The sequence below is a fragment of the Tauraco erythrolophus genome, chromosome 29 (genome assembly GCF_009769465.1).
Source record: "Tauraco erythrolophus isolate bTauEry1 chromosome 29, bTauEry1.pri, whole genome shotgun sequence".
Classification (NCBI taxonomy): domain Eukaryota; kingdom Metazoa; phylum Chordata; class Aves; order Musophagiformes; family Musophagidae; genus Tauraco; species Tauraco erythrolophus.
Window position 1 is genome coordinate 2,524,686 of NC_141493.1, and position 16,121 is coordinate 2,540,806.

Consider the following 16,121-nt stretch of genomic DNA (forward strand, 5'->3'; position numbering starts at 1 on the left):
AGACGGTGCTCAAAAAAGAGCAGAATGCAGAACAGGCTCTCAGCTGCTGAAGCGCTCCCATTTGTCAGGTACAAAATATCCTCTATAAAAGGCAGAGACTGTTATTTTGGAACATTCAGTTAAAGGTCCTGTTGCCATTTTAAAATTCCGCCACATACCCAGTTAATTCTTATGACTACAGCATTCTGCCAGACACTGGAGAGAAGGAGCAGGAAGTTTAGCATCTGAATTCAGCTGCAGTTCAGCAGATCAAGCCTGAATTCCCTAAACAAAGGTAAAAGCAAGCATATCAAAAGGAGACAATAACACAATTCAAAGTATAACTGCACCTTAAGTATGACAAAAACAGTTTCAGTGTGTCTAGTTCTCCAATAGGGAAAACAGCATCCAGTTTTCCAGCGTATTCACACCTAGTAGAAGAGAAGAAAGTTCTGCCAGTTGGATACAAACAGTGAGAACAGAAGCGATATTGTGCAATTAAATATCCATACACCAAAAGTTCATATAAATCCAATTTTTAATCATGAACAAATTTAATTTCAAGTAAAATCAACAGTTTTAAATAAAATATAAATTAACAAATCAAGAGTACTCAAAACCAAAAAAGAGACAGTGTGCATGTCTAACTCTAGCAGAAACAAAAGCCTACGCATGTTCCAGTTCTCTTCACCTTGCTGGAGTTTCAGGGAGATATCTGAATGACTAGGAAACAGAAACAAAGGGTTAAAAAGTAGTAATTTTTGCCACTATGAGGAGATAGCTTCCACGATAAAAGGAGAAACTGTCACAAATAAACAAAACTGATTTAAGCAGTTTTGTGGAAGCACAGCATCAGATGCAACAGATTTTTCTTCTCTATCCCAGTACTTATTCCAGAATATAAAATCAGATACACTGTCCTAAAAGGTTGTTTCCTTACAGCTTTTGAAAACCCTGCACTTCCTTTTCTTTGACTGAGGAGACTCAGAATTGATAAGTCGAGTGGTATCAATCCTAGAGTCCGGAAAAGAAAATAAAACCAGTCCTCATTCATCCTAGCTAACAGTATTTCACAATCTCTCTGAAAGAGAGAGAATTCACACTCATTCTTTCACCAAACAGCTTAAACTGCTGCTACTCATTTACTGACAATGAGCCTTTGCTCATCCCATTACACACAAAAGTGCAATATTTAAAAAAAAAAAAACAAACAACAAAAAAAGTAATTTTTGGCAGATATTGTCTAATGAGGCTAAGCCAAGTTGACCTCATTTTCCCACATTTCCAAAGCCGAGCTGTATTACACACTCAAGGCAATCTTCTTCTTCAAGGGTTTAAAAGGGACAAAAAGGAGGAACCCTGAGGCAAAAATGGCTTTTTATGTAGCAAGTCCAATAAAAGCTCTCCATCACAGCATCTCATAAGGGTCCTGCAGTCTTCTGTGGCGGGAGGCCTTCCTCGATCCATAGGGAAGTGGCCGAGGCGTTACGCAGCATCCGCCTGTGGATCCGTCTGAGCCTGAGCAGGTAAAGCAGGATGGAGAGCAGCACGATCAGGAAACAGACAAAGAACAAATAGTGATTGTAAACGAAGGAGAAGCTTCTCCAGTGGGAATGATTTCCACGGAAGTTTTCTTGCTGGATGTCTCTGAAAAGAACCAAAGGGATAACAGACATAAGTTGCGAGCCAAACTTTGCCTCCAAACTCTCTTCCCAAAGGAAACAGAGCCCGTTTTAGTAAAACAGTCTTTATTAAAAAAGAACCAAAGGGATAACAGACATAAGCTGCGAGCCAAACTTTGCCTCCAAACTCTCTTCCCAAAGGAAACGGAGCCCGTTTTAGTGAAAGTCTTTATAAAGCATGACTTGAGCTTCCCGAAACACATACTGAGGTTATACACGTTGCACCAGAAACATCATCTTGTCTCCCCCTATCTGCCAGCTGCTTTGCTATCACCACACTTCCTCCCTTCGTAACACCCCCACACCTTCCACCCAAACACTGTTTCCAGACATTTGAGAAAACAACTGGTACCTTAAGGGTAAAAACCGTGTTCGGTAAAGAATGGCTCCCAAGGTCCACTGCACCTCTTTGTCATAAACCTGCAGAGCTGTTTTCAAATTGTTGTAACCAGCAGGAAATGAGAAGCCACTGTGAAACACTTCATACATCCAGGCAGACTTAAAACACTGGTACCTACAGAGAGAGTGGCATAAGGGCAGCCCAGCAGTTAGAGAGCCCCAGAGGACTGAGGAGCACCTTTAGACACATCATTATCAGTGCTTTTTTATGGCTGATGCAATATTTAAGGTTATATTCACACTTTCAACGATTCATTAAATGGATCGTTGGGACATGACCTCTCCCTGGCAACTCTGCGTGAACGAATTTGCTGTGCAAACACAAATACTTACTTCAATCTGTGGAGATCAGCATGTGAAGCATAAAGACCACGGTCAAAACGTTCCCGGAGGACAGACCACTTAGTGGCACAATAATCCTTCAAGGAAAACAAAAAAAAAAAAGAAAAAAAAATAAAGACTTCAACATCACTTCTGCCTTGAGAAGAAAAAAATGCCACTAGATCAGATGCTCTGTAAATACTGAAAGCTAGAAAACTCTAAAGTAACAGCTTCCCTCGCACTGCTAATAAGTCAGATCACAAATTCCATGGTATTTTCGGTAACATTTTGATCTATACTTGGCATTTGTGGTTAAATTAACATTCAGTAGCACTTCAACTCTTTGGTCATGTACTTGGAGATGAAAAATAGACATCCTCTTTTCAGGGCATTGACAAAGCAGGTCATATTCCTCTACTCTATGTTGTAGCCTTACTTTAAACTGTTCCAAACAGATTGCTCCCTGTTAGGAGTAACACCTGGGAAACTGGTACAAAATGTAGAAAGCAAGAGGACAAAAAGAAGCAAGGGGTGGAAGCAGCATGGATTTGCCCATTATCAATAGTTCTGCTGGAACCTGACTACCCTGAGTTCCGTTCCCTCTACAGTCAGTTTTACTATTATGCCTTAAAACAAGTATTCCAAAAGAAAACACAAGGAGGCAAAGAGATGCCCTGGGATAGTTCCTTGCAGAGGAAAAGGACTTTGGATCTTTAGAGTTTTGTTGCAAGACTTTCAGAACAAAATGCTTCTAGAGAGTAGTAGTTGGGTTTTTTTTGTTTTAATCTTACGAACACTTTACCTTTGCAGCTTTAGTAAATTTAGCAGCATTATAATCTCCTCCCATGCGCAACACGTCCTCGGTGCAGTAGTAGAACTCGGAGAAACCATAGAACTCGCTGTTGTCAAAGTGCACAACGGGCTGATAGACACCGTTCAGAGACGTCTGCGTTTCATTAGTTTTATTCAGGAATGGCTGGATAATTTCACGACACAGACTGAAATCTCCTGTTCCTCGCAAATACATGATCCGCCCGTTCTGCTGGATCTCATCCTGAGCATCCAGGGGCAGGCAAGGATCGAGGTAGGGTGAATCAGAAGTCATGCCAGCCTGTTTGCCCAGCAGTCTGTATAAAAGAGCAAGCACAGTAACGACTGCATGTTAGAAACATCGAGCTCTGAGATACAACAGCATCAGAACACAGCATCCTCATTTAAAGGAACGTGGCACTGCACGTGGCATGCTGTAGAAGTTAAATTCTGTCAGGATACTTCACTAAATATATTCAAATTAGAGGGTTGCTGAGCCTAGGGATGCACAGAACCCATATTCCCAAGGGAATGCAGCCAGCTACCTGTTTTTAGTCGCCGTGCTGGTAAATACACTGTCTTCGTATCTCTGGCGTGCGGCGTTTCCCCCAAAGCCAAGGAACGTCGCAACGTAGACTCTATACACGTGCTCAGTCTGATGAGCATCACAGCCCAAGTTGAACTCTGCAAGTAAGTTTTTGGCTACTTCCTCCTGTAGGAACACAAGCACCCAGATTAGGTATAAACAATACGAAGCAGGACCTGAAGATGAGTTCTTTGGACAACGGAGTCCCTTCAACATCTTTAAACTTCACTCCTTGCTCATCCGTGTTGCTCTTCACAGGTCCACGTCACCTTCTACTTCGTAGGGAGAGCAAAGCACACTGATGGCAGAGAACTGCATTATCACTACTGATAATGAGCTGGAAAGGCCAGGAACTGCAGCTATGGACACTAAAGTATCTTTTCCTATGAAAAAGTATGTGCTGTGGCTACTAATCTTGATCATTTAATTATGATCTTAATCATTTCTGACTGAGTCACCATACTGCTGATCACTAGGCTAGGCAGGTGTATGGTCTGCCTAGCAAAGCTGCTCTTTGTTTTCCAATCTGGAGTTCTCTCAAGCTTTTCAAGAGACCTGTCAGTCCCTCAGCTCTCGTCACATACCATACATCAGCCACTTGCAGTAGCTTTTCAGATATTTGAGAGCTGTGTAGCAGAAGCACTTCACACAGAACATGCTCAGAAACGTAGCATGGCTTCCAACTGACGTTGGAAATGAAAAACAGCAGTAGGACTGTAAGCATCACAGTCGTTTCACTCTCATCTGGGAAACTGGACAGATCCCATGACTGGAATACCTATTTTATATCAGCTTGTGTTCAGGTAGAGCCATCCAACAGTCATCATCAACTCTCCCTGTTTCCAAATCATATTTGACTTTATACATCATTCATGTTTGACACATCACTGTGGCAGTGCATCAGGAGTCAGAACATAGGGCTTTTATGCTATTTTTACTTCAGATAATTTCAGATAACAGTGAAGTTAATGGGAGATCATCCCACCCCAAAAATTCAGGGGTTACTCTAGAACTTATTGGATTTCATTTAGAGCAAGTTATGTTTCATTTAAGACTCCTAACAAATTTGCTTCCTGCAACGGGTGAACTGTGCTGAGGACATAGGTGATATTTAAACAAACTGTACTGTTACTCCTATAGCCTGTTAATTCTGTTTCTACCAACCCAACTTAAAGGAAAAATTCGTGTCTTATACGAAATTTATATAATCTTATACGAAATAAAAAAGTTCTTATATAAGAACCACCACACTTTTGGTTTTTAAACTCCAGAACACAGCCTCTTAAGAATAACACAAAGTTTAAAACTGTACAAAAATACATGCACACACACAAAGAACACCCGTTCACTTAAAAATTAGTGGCAAATTACACTAATTGAAATAAAGTTTCTGACTGAACAAAGTACAAACGAATTGCTTAGCTGACGAAGGGCTCGTGTTTGCCACCTTCTCTTGCCTTCGTTTCGGAATGTGACGTAATGAAGAACAGGACTCAAAACAGAAAACAAAAAAAAATGAATATGCATTAAAATAAATGAAAAGGAAAAGAAGAAAGTTGCACAGATAATAACCTGCTGCGAAGAGGCAAAGCTTACAGTTTTAGGGACTTCGTATGCTATCTGAGTCGACACTCCGCCCATGTCAAGAATACCCACTGTCCTCTTACGAAAGATGGCCTCTCTCTTCTCACTGCCTGGGACGTGCACCTCCACGGTGGCATCATCCTCTGGATAAAACAAGGAAAAGGCAGTGAGAAACACAACCAGGGTGGGCCTAAAGCAGCAGTGCACTCCTTCCACTTAACTTGGCTTTTGTAGCACTGCAGATCAGAGAAATTGCACATACAAATTAAACCAACATCAGCATCTGCACGCACACTAGTCATTAACATCTCTAAAAACCACATCAGCAGCAGTGAAAGCACAGGAATGCACTTGAACTCCTTCTTAAAATCCAGTTCACAATTAAGACACTTACCATCGTCCGTATGTTCAAATCTTCCAAGGACAAAGTTGATGCCAATCCACGCGTACACTCCTACATGCATAAGAAAACATTTCAGGAATATCTAATACTTATCATCTTAAAAACAAAGAGGGATTTTTTGTACATGAGTTAAGATATATCACTGGTCATATTTTATTACATAAAATACTTAGAAGTGAAACATTCATGACAAGTTATTCTGTTCCTTCTCTCCCAAGTCAAGGCTATGAAAAAAATCCTAACTAAAGACAGTATTAAAGACAGTCTGAAATGCAAATTCCAGAAAACGTAGGCACGTTCACTTTAAAAATGATTTTAAGCCTCCAGTGAGCTGATCACACCGAAATATCTCTCCTTTAGAAACCAGTTTTCCCTGCAAAGTTTCTGCCATCAAGAACGTTGTGCCTTATCCGTACCCCTCCCTCCCCAACACCGAGAAAATGGACTAAAATTCCTGATACACACAGATCAGTTATCTTCACTGCTAATTAGAAAACATTCAGACAAGCTAGAAGATCACAGCAGATGACCACCTCCACACTCCACACATTGCTACTGAGGAATAAGGTCTCTCAAACAAATCAGAATTTTAAAAGGCAACAAAAAAATAAATATCTGAGTTGTACCCTATAAGTTTATTACTTATTAACATTCCAAAGATCGTTTTTCCATCATCAACCTACCTTCCTGTTTCCCCGAAATAACCTCTGCATGTGAGTCCGAAAACAGAAAATCAAAATGCACAGGAATATCAGTGAGCAGATCTTCAAGTATTGCCTTCTGCTGGCTGCAAAAGTACATTTGGAACGGTGAAAAATAGGCAGCCCCATCAGGATCGCTACTCTAAATGCCAAAAATAAGACAGCCAATAACCTTTCTGGCAGAATCCTCATCCCTGCAGTGCACAGAATATAAAGAGGAGTCTCTTTGTGTTTTGCACGTGGCACGTGTTCGGCAGCAAAGCTCAGAAGTGGAGAAATATAATCACTGGCCTTTTCAGGAGAGCTGGCAAACTCCGAAATGCCTGGTGAGACAGGTGAGGATTAAAGGGAAGCAACTCAAGCTTTGGGCATTTCCTGAATAATCTTGATAACCAACACACCCAGAAGAAACCAACAACCCAAAGCCAAACCCAGGAAATCAGCTACAGAAATAAGAAAAGAAGAATGAAGCTAACACTTACTCATCCTCCAAACATGAAACAAAATCCTGTGTATTACCTATTTATACAACTGGTTGGAATGGTTTCACAGAAAGCCACCCATTTCTTCACTAAATAAACGGAGCCAAGTTAACTGACAAGTTCAGCTCTGGAGTCCTCAGCACAAGGACATGGAGCTGTTGGAGCAGGGCCAGAGGAGGCCACGGAGATGATCCGAGGGCTGGAGCACCTCTGCTCTGGAGACAGGCTGGGAGAGTTGGGGCTGTTCAGCCTGGAGAAGAGAAGGCTCCAGGGAGACCTTCCAGCACCTAAAGGGGCTACAGGAAAGCTGGAGAGGGGCTTTGGACAAGGGCGTGCAGTGACAGGACATGGGGCAATGGCTTTAAACTGAAAGAGGGGAGATTTCCATTAGATTTAAGGAAGAAATTTTTCACTCAGAGGGTGGTGAGGCACTGGCACAGGTTGCCCAGAGAAGCTGTGGCTGCCCCATCCTTGGAAGTGTTCAAGGCCAGGTTGGATGGTGCTTTGGGCAACCTGGTGTAGTGGAGGGTGTCCCTGCCCATGGCAGGGGGCTTGGAACTGGATGGTCTTTGAGGTCCCTCCCAACCCAAACCATTCCATAATTCTATGATTCTAAGTGAACTGGCAACTGGCTTAGCCCACAGAGAAACCCCTCCCTCCTGCCCATCGGTGTCATGTTTCCAGCTTTAAAGTTGAAGAAAGCTCTCCGTAAACCAAATCCATGGAAACCTGGAGGAGTGCCTTGTGACGACTTGCGAGCGTCCTTTTCCCAGACACTTGAAACACGGGGTTTAAAAAAAGCAAAGTTAGGATAGGCAGCTATCTAAAACAAAATGGCATCTAAAGATCATTTCTTCCCAGTACCTGGTTTAATTTTCATAACCACTGGTTTTCTGGTTTTGTCCCTCATCTGTTTGATGTCCAGCAGGTCGTGCGGATTACCGTTGTGCCTTGGCCAACAATACACAAAAATCCTAGAGCCGCTGCTGCCGCAGTCCACGACGATGCCATAGTTGAGATTCGGGTTGTTTGTGTCCGTAGCTTCGGTGTCAGTCACTCGGGCAAGATACCTAGCAGAAAAGCAGGCATTAACATGGCAATTCAGTTCCATATGGAAGTTTTTCTCAACACCAGGCTCAAAACAGGACAAGTTGCCAGCGTAGGAAACACGCTGTTTTCACTATTACACTGTTGCTGAAGAAAAAAGTGAAGTGCCACCATAAGAGTCAAATTCCCAGAATAAATAGCAAAAGTATTCACATATTTTACAGACACGGCCTGTCAGTGCTTTCTCTTTAACACCTTTATCAATGATCTGGATGAGGGGATTGAGTGCACCCTCAGCAAGTTTGCAGATGACACTAAATTGGGAGGCAGTGTTGATCTGCCTGAGGGTCGGGAGGCTCTACAGAGGGACCTGGACAGACTGGATCGATGGGCCGAGGCCAACTGTAGGAAATTCAACAAGCCCAAGTGCCGGGTCCTGCACTTGGGCCACAACAACCCCCTGCAGTGTTCCAGGCTTGGGGAAGTGTGGCTGGAAAGCTGCACAGCACAGAAGGACCTGGGGGTGCTGGTCGACAGCTGATTGAACATGAGCCAACAGTGTGCCCAAGCAGCCAAGAAAGCCAACGGAATCCCAGCATGTATCAGAAACAGTGTGGCCAGCAGGAGCAGGGAAGTGATTGTCCCCCTGTACTCAGCACTGGTGAGGCCACACCTTGAGTACTGTGTCCAGTTTCGGGCCCCTCACTTCAAGAAGGACGTTGAGGTGCTGGAGTGGGTTCAGAGAAGAGCAACAAAACTAGCGAAGGGTTTAGAGAACTTAGAATCATAGAATCATAGAATGGTTAGGGCTGGAAGGGACCTTCAAAGGTCATCTAGTCCAACCCCCCTGCAAGGAACAGGGATATCTCCAACTAGATCAGGTTGCTCAGGGCCTTGTCCAACCTGGCCTTGAACGTCTCCAGGGATAGAGCATCCACCACCTCTCTGGGCAACCTGTTCCAGTGTTCTACCACTCTCATAGTAAAAAATTTTTTCCTAATATCCAACCTGAACCTACCTCCCTCTATTTTAAAACCATTACCCCTTGTCCTATCATAACTGGCCCTCCTGAACAGCCTCTCCCCATCTTTCCTGTAGGCCCCCTTGAGGTACTGGAAGACCGCTATAAGGTCACCCCGGAGCCTCCTCTTCTCCAGGCTGAACAGCCCCAACTCTTTCAGCCTGTCCTCATAGGAAAGGTGCTCCAGCCCTCTTATCATCTTCGTGGCCCTCCTCTGGACCCTCTCCAACTGGTCCATGTCCTTCTTATGTTGGGGACTCCAGAACTGGACGCAGTACTCCAAGTGAGGTCTCACGAGGGCAGAGTAGAGGGGGAGAATCACCTCCCTCGACCTGCTGGCCACGCTCCTCTTGATGCAGCCCAGGACGCGGTTGGCCTTCTGGGCCGGCGCGGTTGGCCTATGGAGAGCAGCTGAGGGAGCTGGGACTGGTCAGTCTGGAAAAGAGGAGGCTCAGGGGGGACCTTCTCGCTCTCTACAATCACCTGAAAGGAAGTTGTAGGGAGATGGGGGTCGGTCTCTTCTCCCACGTTATGAATGACAGGATGAGAGGGAATGGCCTCAAGTTACGCCAGGGGAAATTTAAGTTGGATATCAGGAAAAATTTGTTTACAGAGAGGGTTGTGAAGTATTGGAACAGGCTGCTCAGGGAGGTGGTGGAGTCCCCATCCCTGGAGGTGTTTAAAAACTGTGTGGATTTGGTGTTGAAGAACGTGGTTTAGGGACCCTGGCAGTGCAGGGTGAATGGTTGGACTCGATGACCTTGAGGGTCTCTTCCAACCAGATGATTCTATGATTCTATGAAAAGCCTTTCCAGCTCTCACCTGTGGAACCTTTTGTCCCTGTACGCGCGCCCATACTTGTTGCGGATGACCACCAGCGAGTAGCAAAGCAAAGAGACAGCAGTGGTGAGTACTCCTATCAGGACGATCTGCCGCAGAGTGGTGTTGAGGATCCGTGGGCACCCCACCGGAGAGATGCTGAAGTGCCAAGAAGCAGGAAGCAAACACGAGATGCTGAACCTACAATTCAAAGAGGACAACCTGCTTTAAAAACAGACTTTGTGACCAAAAAGAAGCACAATGTGTTCCAAAACGAGCTACAGACAAACAGATTCTTCACAAAACTTTTCACTTTGCTATAGCTTTTCTCACGCTCTGGCACAAGGGTAGCCAAGACACTATTCCAACCTTTGAACTCGTTATTAGCCATGAATTCATTATTAGGTTCCCTGCCCTTCACTCAAAAGACATCACAATTGGATTTGACAGTTCCTTTGGGATTCTCACCTCCCCATTTTGGGATATGGACAGCAGAGAGAAAGACCAACTGGTGTTCAAACATTAGCCGGTCACCTCGGACTGACAAGGCATCTCAACAGTTCTTAAAGCCACTGTGCTTCTGTTCCTGAATTAAAAAGAAAACATAGATGACCATCTAAACAGCACTGTGAAGAGCATTGCCAGCAGGTGGAGGCAGGTGATCTTTCCCCTCAGCAGCAGTGAGGCCACATCTGGAGTGTTGGGTCCAGTTTGGGGCTCCCCAGGACAAGAAATACATAGAGCAAGTCCAGCGTAGGGCCACAAAGATGATGGAAGCACTGAAGCATCTTTCCCACAGCGACAGGCTGGGAAAGCTGGGCCTGGTTTACGAGGAGAGGAGACAGCTCTCATCAATGAGTATAAATATCCAACTGGAGGATGGAAAGAAGGATGCAGACTCTTCCTTCCGTGGTGCCTGGTGATGGTCAAGAGGCAACAGGCACAAACCGAAACACAGGAAATTCCATCTGAATGTAAGAAAAACCCGTGAGGGTGGCGGGACACTGGAGCAGGTTGCTCAGTGGGGCTGTGCAGCCTCCATCCTCAGGGCCAGTGGAAGCCTGCCGGGACACAGACCCGGGCAAGCGGCTCCGGATGGCCTGCCTGGAGCACAGCTGTGCCCTGCTCTGCTCAGGGAGACGAAGGAAAGCCGGGCACACGCAGCAGCACAAGGCAAAAACCACATATAAAGCCTCCAGACATAAAAACCCATCAGCAACCTTCTTTTAATAAACCCCAAACACATAAACGCCGACCCTGCAGCACAGCTCAGGGCTGCCGCTCCCCTTCCATCCCCTCCAGCTCGTTTTCCAGCTTCTCGCACACGCCCCGTCCTTCCCAAAGCGCTGCCCGAGGTGGCACCGCGGCCGCCCACTCCCGCTGCGAACGGCACCCACCGACCCGCACCGGGCGGGAGCCGGGGGGATAACGGGCACGGGGCCGGGCCCCGGCAGCCCGCGGGGCAGCGCGGCGGGCAGCGGCGGACCCCACCGCTCCTCCCGGCGCCGCGGCGGGCAGGCCGCAGCCCGGCCCCAGCCCCCGCCCCGCGCCGCTCCCCGGAAACCGGCACCCCCGGCGGCCGGGGCTCCTCCCGGGAGCCCAGAGGCGCCCCTCACCCAGCCCGCCTCGGCGGAACTCTCCGCGGCCACCCGTTCCCCTGCGCTCCGCCGGCGGGCCCGGTAACCAGGTAACGGCCGCCGCTTAGCAACGCGCCACACCACCACTTCCGGGCCCCGCCGCCGGACGTGACGGACGCACGCACGCACGCACACGCCTGGCGCCGGGGCTTGCGGTGGTGGGCTGGGAAGGGATTCCCCCGGGGGCGGGGCCCGCGCGGCAGGAGGCGTGGCCACGGAGAAGGGGCGTGGTCGCACGTGAGAGGCGTGGCCAAGCGTGATGAGGGCGTGGTCACGGAGTAAGAAGGGGCGTGGTCAAAAGCATGAAAGGGGCGTGGCCAGTGAGTGGGGGCGTGGTCAGAAGCATGAAGGGGGCGTGGTCAGAAGCATGAAGGAGGCGTGGCCACAGAGTAAGAAGGGGCGTGGTCAGAGGTACGAAGGAGGCGTGGTCATGGAGTGAAAAGGGGCGTGGTCAGAAGCATGAAAGGGGCGTGGCCACATAGTGAGGAGGGGCGTGGTCAGAAGCATGAAGGAGGCGTGGCCACGGAGTGAGAAGGGGCGTGGTCGCAACTGAGAGGCGTGGTCAGGCGTGAAGGAGGCGTGGTCACGGAGAAGGGGCGTGGTCGCACCTGAGAGGCGTGGCCAAGCGTGAAGAGGGCGTGACCACTGCGGGGGCGTGGCCACGGCGGGGGCGTGGTCACGGTGGGGGGCGTGGCCAGGGCCGGCGGCCGGTTCCCAGTAATTGGTGCGGGCGGGCGGCGCTGGGGGCCGGTGGCGGCGGGGCTGCGCGGGCTCTGCGTTAATTAGCGATGCAAACAGACACATCCCCGCACGCAAACGGCTCGTCGGCATCGAACCGGGCATTTAAAAATATAAATTACACAAATAAACATTGGTTCGCGTAATGTAAACACACAGCGGTGCTGTAGCGCCTGTAACGAACGCATAAATAGTGATGTGACAAGTTAAAAATAGACGGATCGAGTTAAAAAAAAAAAACAACAAACCAAGCAAAAAGCCTCTCCCTGCCTCCGAGGGGCTGAAAATTCCCAGGAATCCTGCGCGTCGCCGCTGAGTGGCAGCTCAGCGTGTGCCCTCGCAGCTCCCGGACCTGTTGGGAGAACTGGAAATAAAAAGTTTATCCTTGCAGTTTCCAGTACTTAAAGGGGCTACAGGAAAGCTGGAGAGGGGTTTTTTACAAGGGCGTGTAGTGACAGGACACAGGGCAATGGGTTTAAACTGAAAGAGGGGAGATTTCGATTGGATGTAGGGAAGAAAATTTTCCCTCTGAGGCTGCTGAGGCACTGGGCCAGGTTGCCCAGAGAAGTTGTGGCTGCCTCGTCCCAGGAAGTGTTCAAGGCCAGGTTGGATGGGGCTTTGGGCAACTTGGTGTAGTGGAAGGTGACCTCTTTAGTTTGGACCAAAGCGGAGCAGACAGCCTTGAACTTGCAAAGAAAGCTGTGCCGGGCATGCAACCCATCCCCAGCATGGCTGGATGTGGCCCTGGGCGAGAAAGCAGGTGCTTTGGGAGGGCAAATTATGTCGAGGTAATGACAGGACCTCCTCGAGAAGGAGCTCTCAGACCTGCTTCTGCTTTGCAGGAGAAACGCAGAGCCCCGGGGCAGCCGCTGGAGCCGGAGTGAGGGCTTGGAGGAGGGAGCAAACCTCTGCCAGCGGGCTTCAGGCCAGCGAAGGTGCTGAGCCTCTCGTCCCTCGGTCCCTTTCCGAGCTTAATTCCACCCAAAAGCAGTTCCCGATGCTGCCGTCATCTGCAGAGACGGAGGCGCAAGTAGGAGCACGTCAGCGGCGGCGAAGGCTTTGGTGGGGGCAAAAAAAAAAAGCAGAAAATAAAGAAGGCGGCGCTGCCATCGAACCACGCGCGGCGCAGGCGGTGGTTTGCCGGGGGCTGCGGCGCCGGCGAGTTTTGGCCAGGGCTTGGCCCGGGCCAGCCTGGCTGTTAGAAATATTGAAAAATTGGCAGAAATCGAGAGCTGCCGATAAAGCCGTCGTTGCCAGAGTCTGTGGGCGGCACAAACTGGAGGCCCAGGAGGAATGTGCGAGTTGTTTTTCTGCTAATTATTTCCAGATGCACGCTCTTTGCAGCGGCGGTGAAGATATTAGTTGTTTGGGAATATACTTCTTTTGGAATATATAACGGAATATACTGTTAACAGCATCTCCAGTGGGAGTAAATCCTTCCCCCCCCAGCCGGTGCTTGTGCTCCGGCTCGGATGCTCCGCCGAGGAGAGCTCCCAGCATTTTGCACGGGAGGAAGGTTTGCTCCAAGGCCCAAATCCTGCTTTGTTCCCCCCGTGTGATTCGGAGGAAACCTGGGATTTAGCCCACTCTGCTAAAATCCCCGGGCTCGCTCTGAACCACTGCCTGGAGAAAAGGAGCTCGATGGAGACCCGGAGCTCACCACGAGCGGGACATTTGGGCATCGGCCATTTCCAAAGGACAAACCACCTTTAGGACAGGCGGAGGTCGACCCCGACAGCCCAAGCGGGGTGTGCACGGGGTGCCTGGCCCCTATCTCGGGGGAGCAGGTCGCCCATCCCACCACACCCTCCCAAATATCAGCTCACCGGCGCGCGCCGGGGCGAGCCGATACGGGAGGCGCTGGGACGTGCGGCGGCTGTCGGTGCTGATCACGGCGGAGCACCCCGGGGCTTTTTTGGCTGGTGGGGGTGTGAAGGGGGATGTGGAGGAGGAGGAAGGGCTGGGCTGTGTCTCCCAGCTGGACTTTTCTTCTTGTATTTTCGTGTTTATTTGTTAAATCGCCCCTCTTCCCATTTCACAGCTGGCGAGGTGTCCCCGCAGCCCAGCCCCGCTGGACACACTGGCTGTGCCCACTCTGGGGTGAATAATGCTGGTTTTTTATTTGTTTGCACTGCAGCAGAAGGCTGGGGCTGCCCGCCAGGGACAGCCCCGTTCGCAGAGCCCTCGCCTCGTTCTTTTTTGCTCACCGTCTGTTTCATCACCCCAAATCCTGCCCAAGAAAAGGTGGTGAAGCTCATGAAAATTAAACGACTTGACCAAGGCCACGTGAGGAGTCGGTGGCAGAGCAGGGTCAGCTTTGAACACATCCCACTGAACGACAAGCCAGGAGGATTTTCTCTCTCCTTTCTGGATCTAATTCTGCTAAGTGCTGGAAAACAAAGGAAAAAAAAACCAACCAAACAAATAAAGGAGCCATACCCAAACCCAGCAAACCCCGTGGGATCCTTTCAGCCTCCTCTGCCCAGTGCCACCAGTCAGTCCTGAAAGCACCGCCAGCATGTGCTGTGTGCCTTTCCCATTGTTTCCCTGGGGCTTCAAACCAGAAAGGCAAGTCGGTGAAAAAAATTCAGTCCAGGAAGTAATACAAAAGGCAGGCTTGGTTCTACGCATCGGGTATTGCCTCTCCCTGTTCCATTCATCCATTGAGCCAGGGAATGGTAAATTAGGTCAGATTATGTGAGCTCTGAAATAAAACCCACAGGCCAAATTCCTCGCATCCACACCTCCTTTACCTCTGAGGTTGCATAAACGTTCCTGGGCGCCGGATCCGTCTGCATCGCTTCGGCGGAGCTGCAGTGCTGAGTTTTCAGCTTTCGGCTGGTTTGGCACGGGAATAACCCCGTGGCGTGGTCAGGGCTCAGTCCTCTCAGATCTACTCTGCGTTCATGTTCGTGGCCCTCGCTGGCATCAACGCCGTGGCTGCGTGGTAACGTGGAGGGCTGCTCTGGTGAACAAAAAGAGATGTTCCGGTGTGTCCCTGCCCATGGCACAGAGGTTGGAACCAGATGAATTTGAAGGTCCCTTCCAATCCAACCCATTCTATGAATCTATGACTTTGTACTGGAGCAGAGATTAATGTTCTTGATTTTTCAGTACTAATCCACCTACCGGCACCTCGGTGTGCTCAGCGAGGGGTTAAACCCAGGGGATGCCTTGCGCTGACGTTCACATAAGTGGGTCAGTCCACCTCGAAGACAAAACAATACCATTTGCTTATTTTTATGACGTTTGCTAGTACAGAGATAAAAAACAACTGGAAGGCATCGGGTTTCCTAGAGCTTGGTATCTCCCTGCGGCCACCTCTTCCCAGGAGCATCATAAAATTCAGCTGGGTGGGCAGGAAAACACAGGCTGGTGCCAGAGAGACCCTTTTCCAGGGCATCTCCCGAGGCTGACGCTGCCTTCGACCTAAGGCCAGTTCTGGGGAGCAAAGCAGCACCGAAGGGGCTTGGTCCAGATTTGCTGTTTAAAATTTATTTTGAGGCTTTGAATATTTGGAAGCGGGGATGGGGCTCATAGGGCTGCCTCCACGCCGTGCGGGATGGGGAATTCTGGGGTGTGCTGCTCACTGATTCCCGCGTGAAAACCATCCGTCCTCCAGCGGAAGCATCCGGCATGGAAGCTAGCAGGGGGAAAAAAAAAAGCCTCTGGGGACATAAAGCTGGTTGTATTGCAAATAAGATTGTGCCCTTAATGACATATGTTTGCTCTGATCCTTCTTCTAAAGTGAACGCCTTACACCGTGCCATAAACGGGTGCCTTTGCCTTCCTGCTATTAAAAATACAATTACCTGCTGCTGAACATGTAAATTAAAAAAAAAAAAATGTCCTGTAATTTGCTGCTACGCAGCACCACGCTGCTGGAGGTGAAGCAGCGTTCCCCTTCCTCAG

At 48.8% G+C, this 16,121-nt stretch overlaps 1 protein-coding gene across 3 annotated transcripts; it reads right to left on the reverse strand.

The window, feature by feature from the left end:
• Positions 1–499: 499 nt before the first annotated feature.
• Positions 500–11,538, reverse strand: ENTPD4 (ectonucleoside triphosphate diphosphohydrolase 4). Of its 3 annotated transcripts, none has more exons than XM_086628119.1 (13): positions 11,451–11,538; positions 10,303–10,420; positions 9,838–10,035; positions 7,812–8,017; positions 6,638–6,788; positions 6,448–6,551; positions 5,756–5,815; positions 5,374–5,504; positions 3,737–3,903; positions 3,184–3,508; positions 2,394–2,479; positions 2,014–2,175; positions 500–1,626 (listed from the first exon to the last, which is right to left on the reverse strand). In XM_086628119.1, exons 2-13 carry the CDS (start codon positions 10,308–10,310, stop codon positions 1,398–1,400), a joined length of 1,827 nt encoding a protein of 608 aa, XP_086484245.1. In that variant the 5' UTR covers positions 10,311–10,420; positions 11,451–11,538; the 3' UTR covers positions 500–1,397. The 3 variants fall into 3 exon arrangements, with proteins under 3 accessions (XP_086484245.1, XP_086484242.1, XP_086484244.1); XM_086628116.1 differs by having other exon boundaries at positions 5,350–5,504; XM_086628118.1 differs by lacking the exon at positions 11,451–11,538 and having other exon boundaries at positions 5,350–5,504; positions 10,303–10,888.
• Positions 11,539–16,121: the final 4,583 nt, after the last annotated feature.

What these genes read in the sequence shown, in the direction of transcription:
- ENTPD4 (XM_086628116.1), bottom strand. An exon ending in ATTTGAACATACGGACGATG is followed by an intron (nt 5,505 to 5,755) that starts GTAAGTGTCTTA and finishes TGTTTTATCCAG; the next exon opens with AGGATGATGCCACCGTGGAG. An exon ending in AGCACGGCGACTAAAAACAG is followed by an intron (nt 3,509 to 3,736) that starts GTAGCTGGCTGC and finishes TCTTTTATACAG; the next exon opens with ACTGCTGGGCAAACAGGCTG.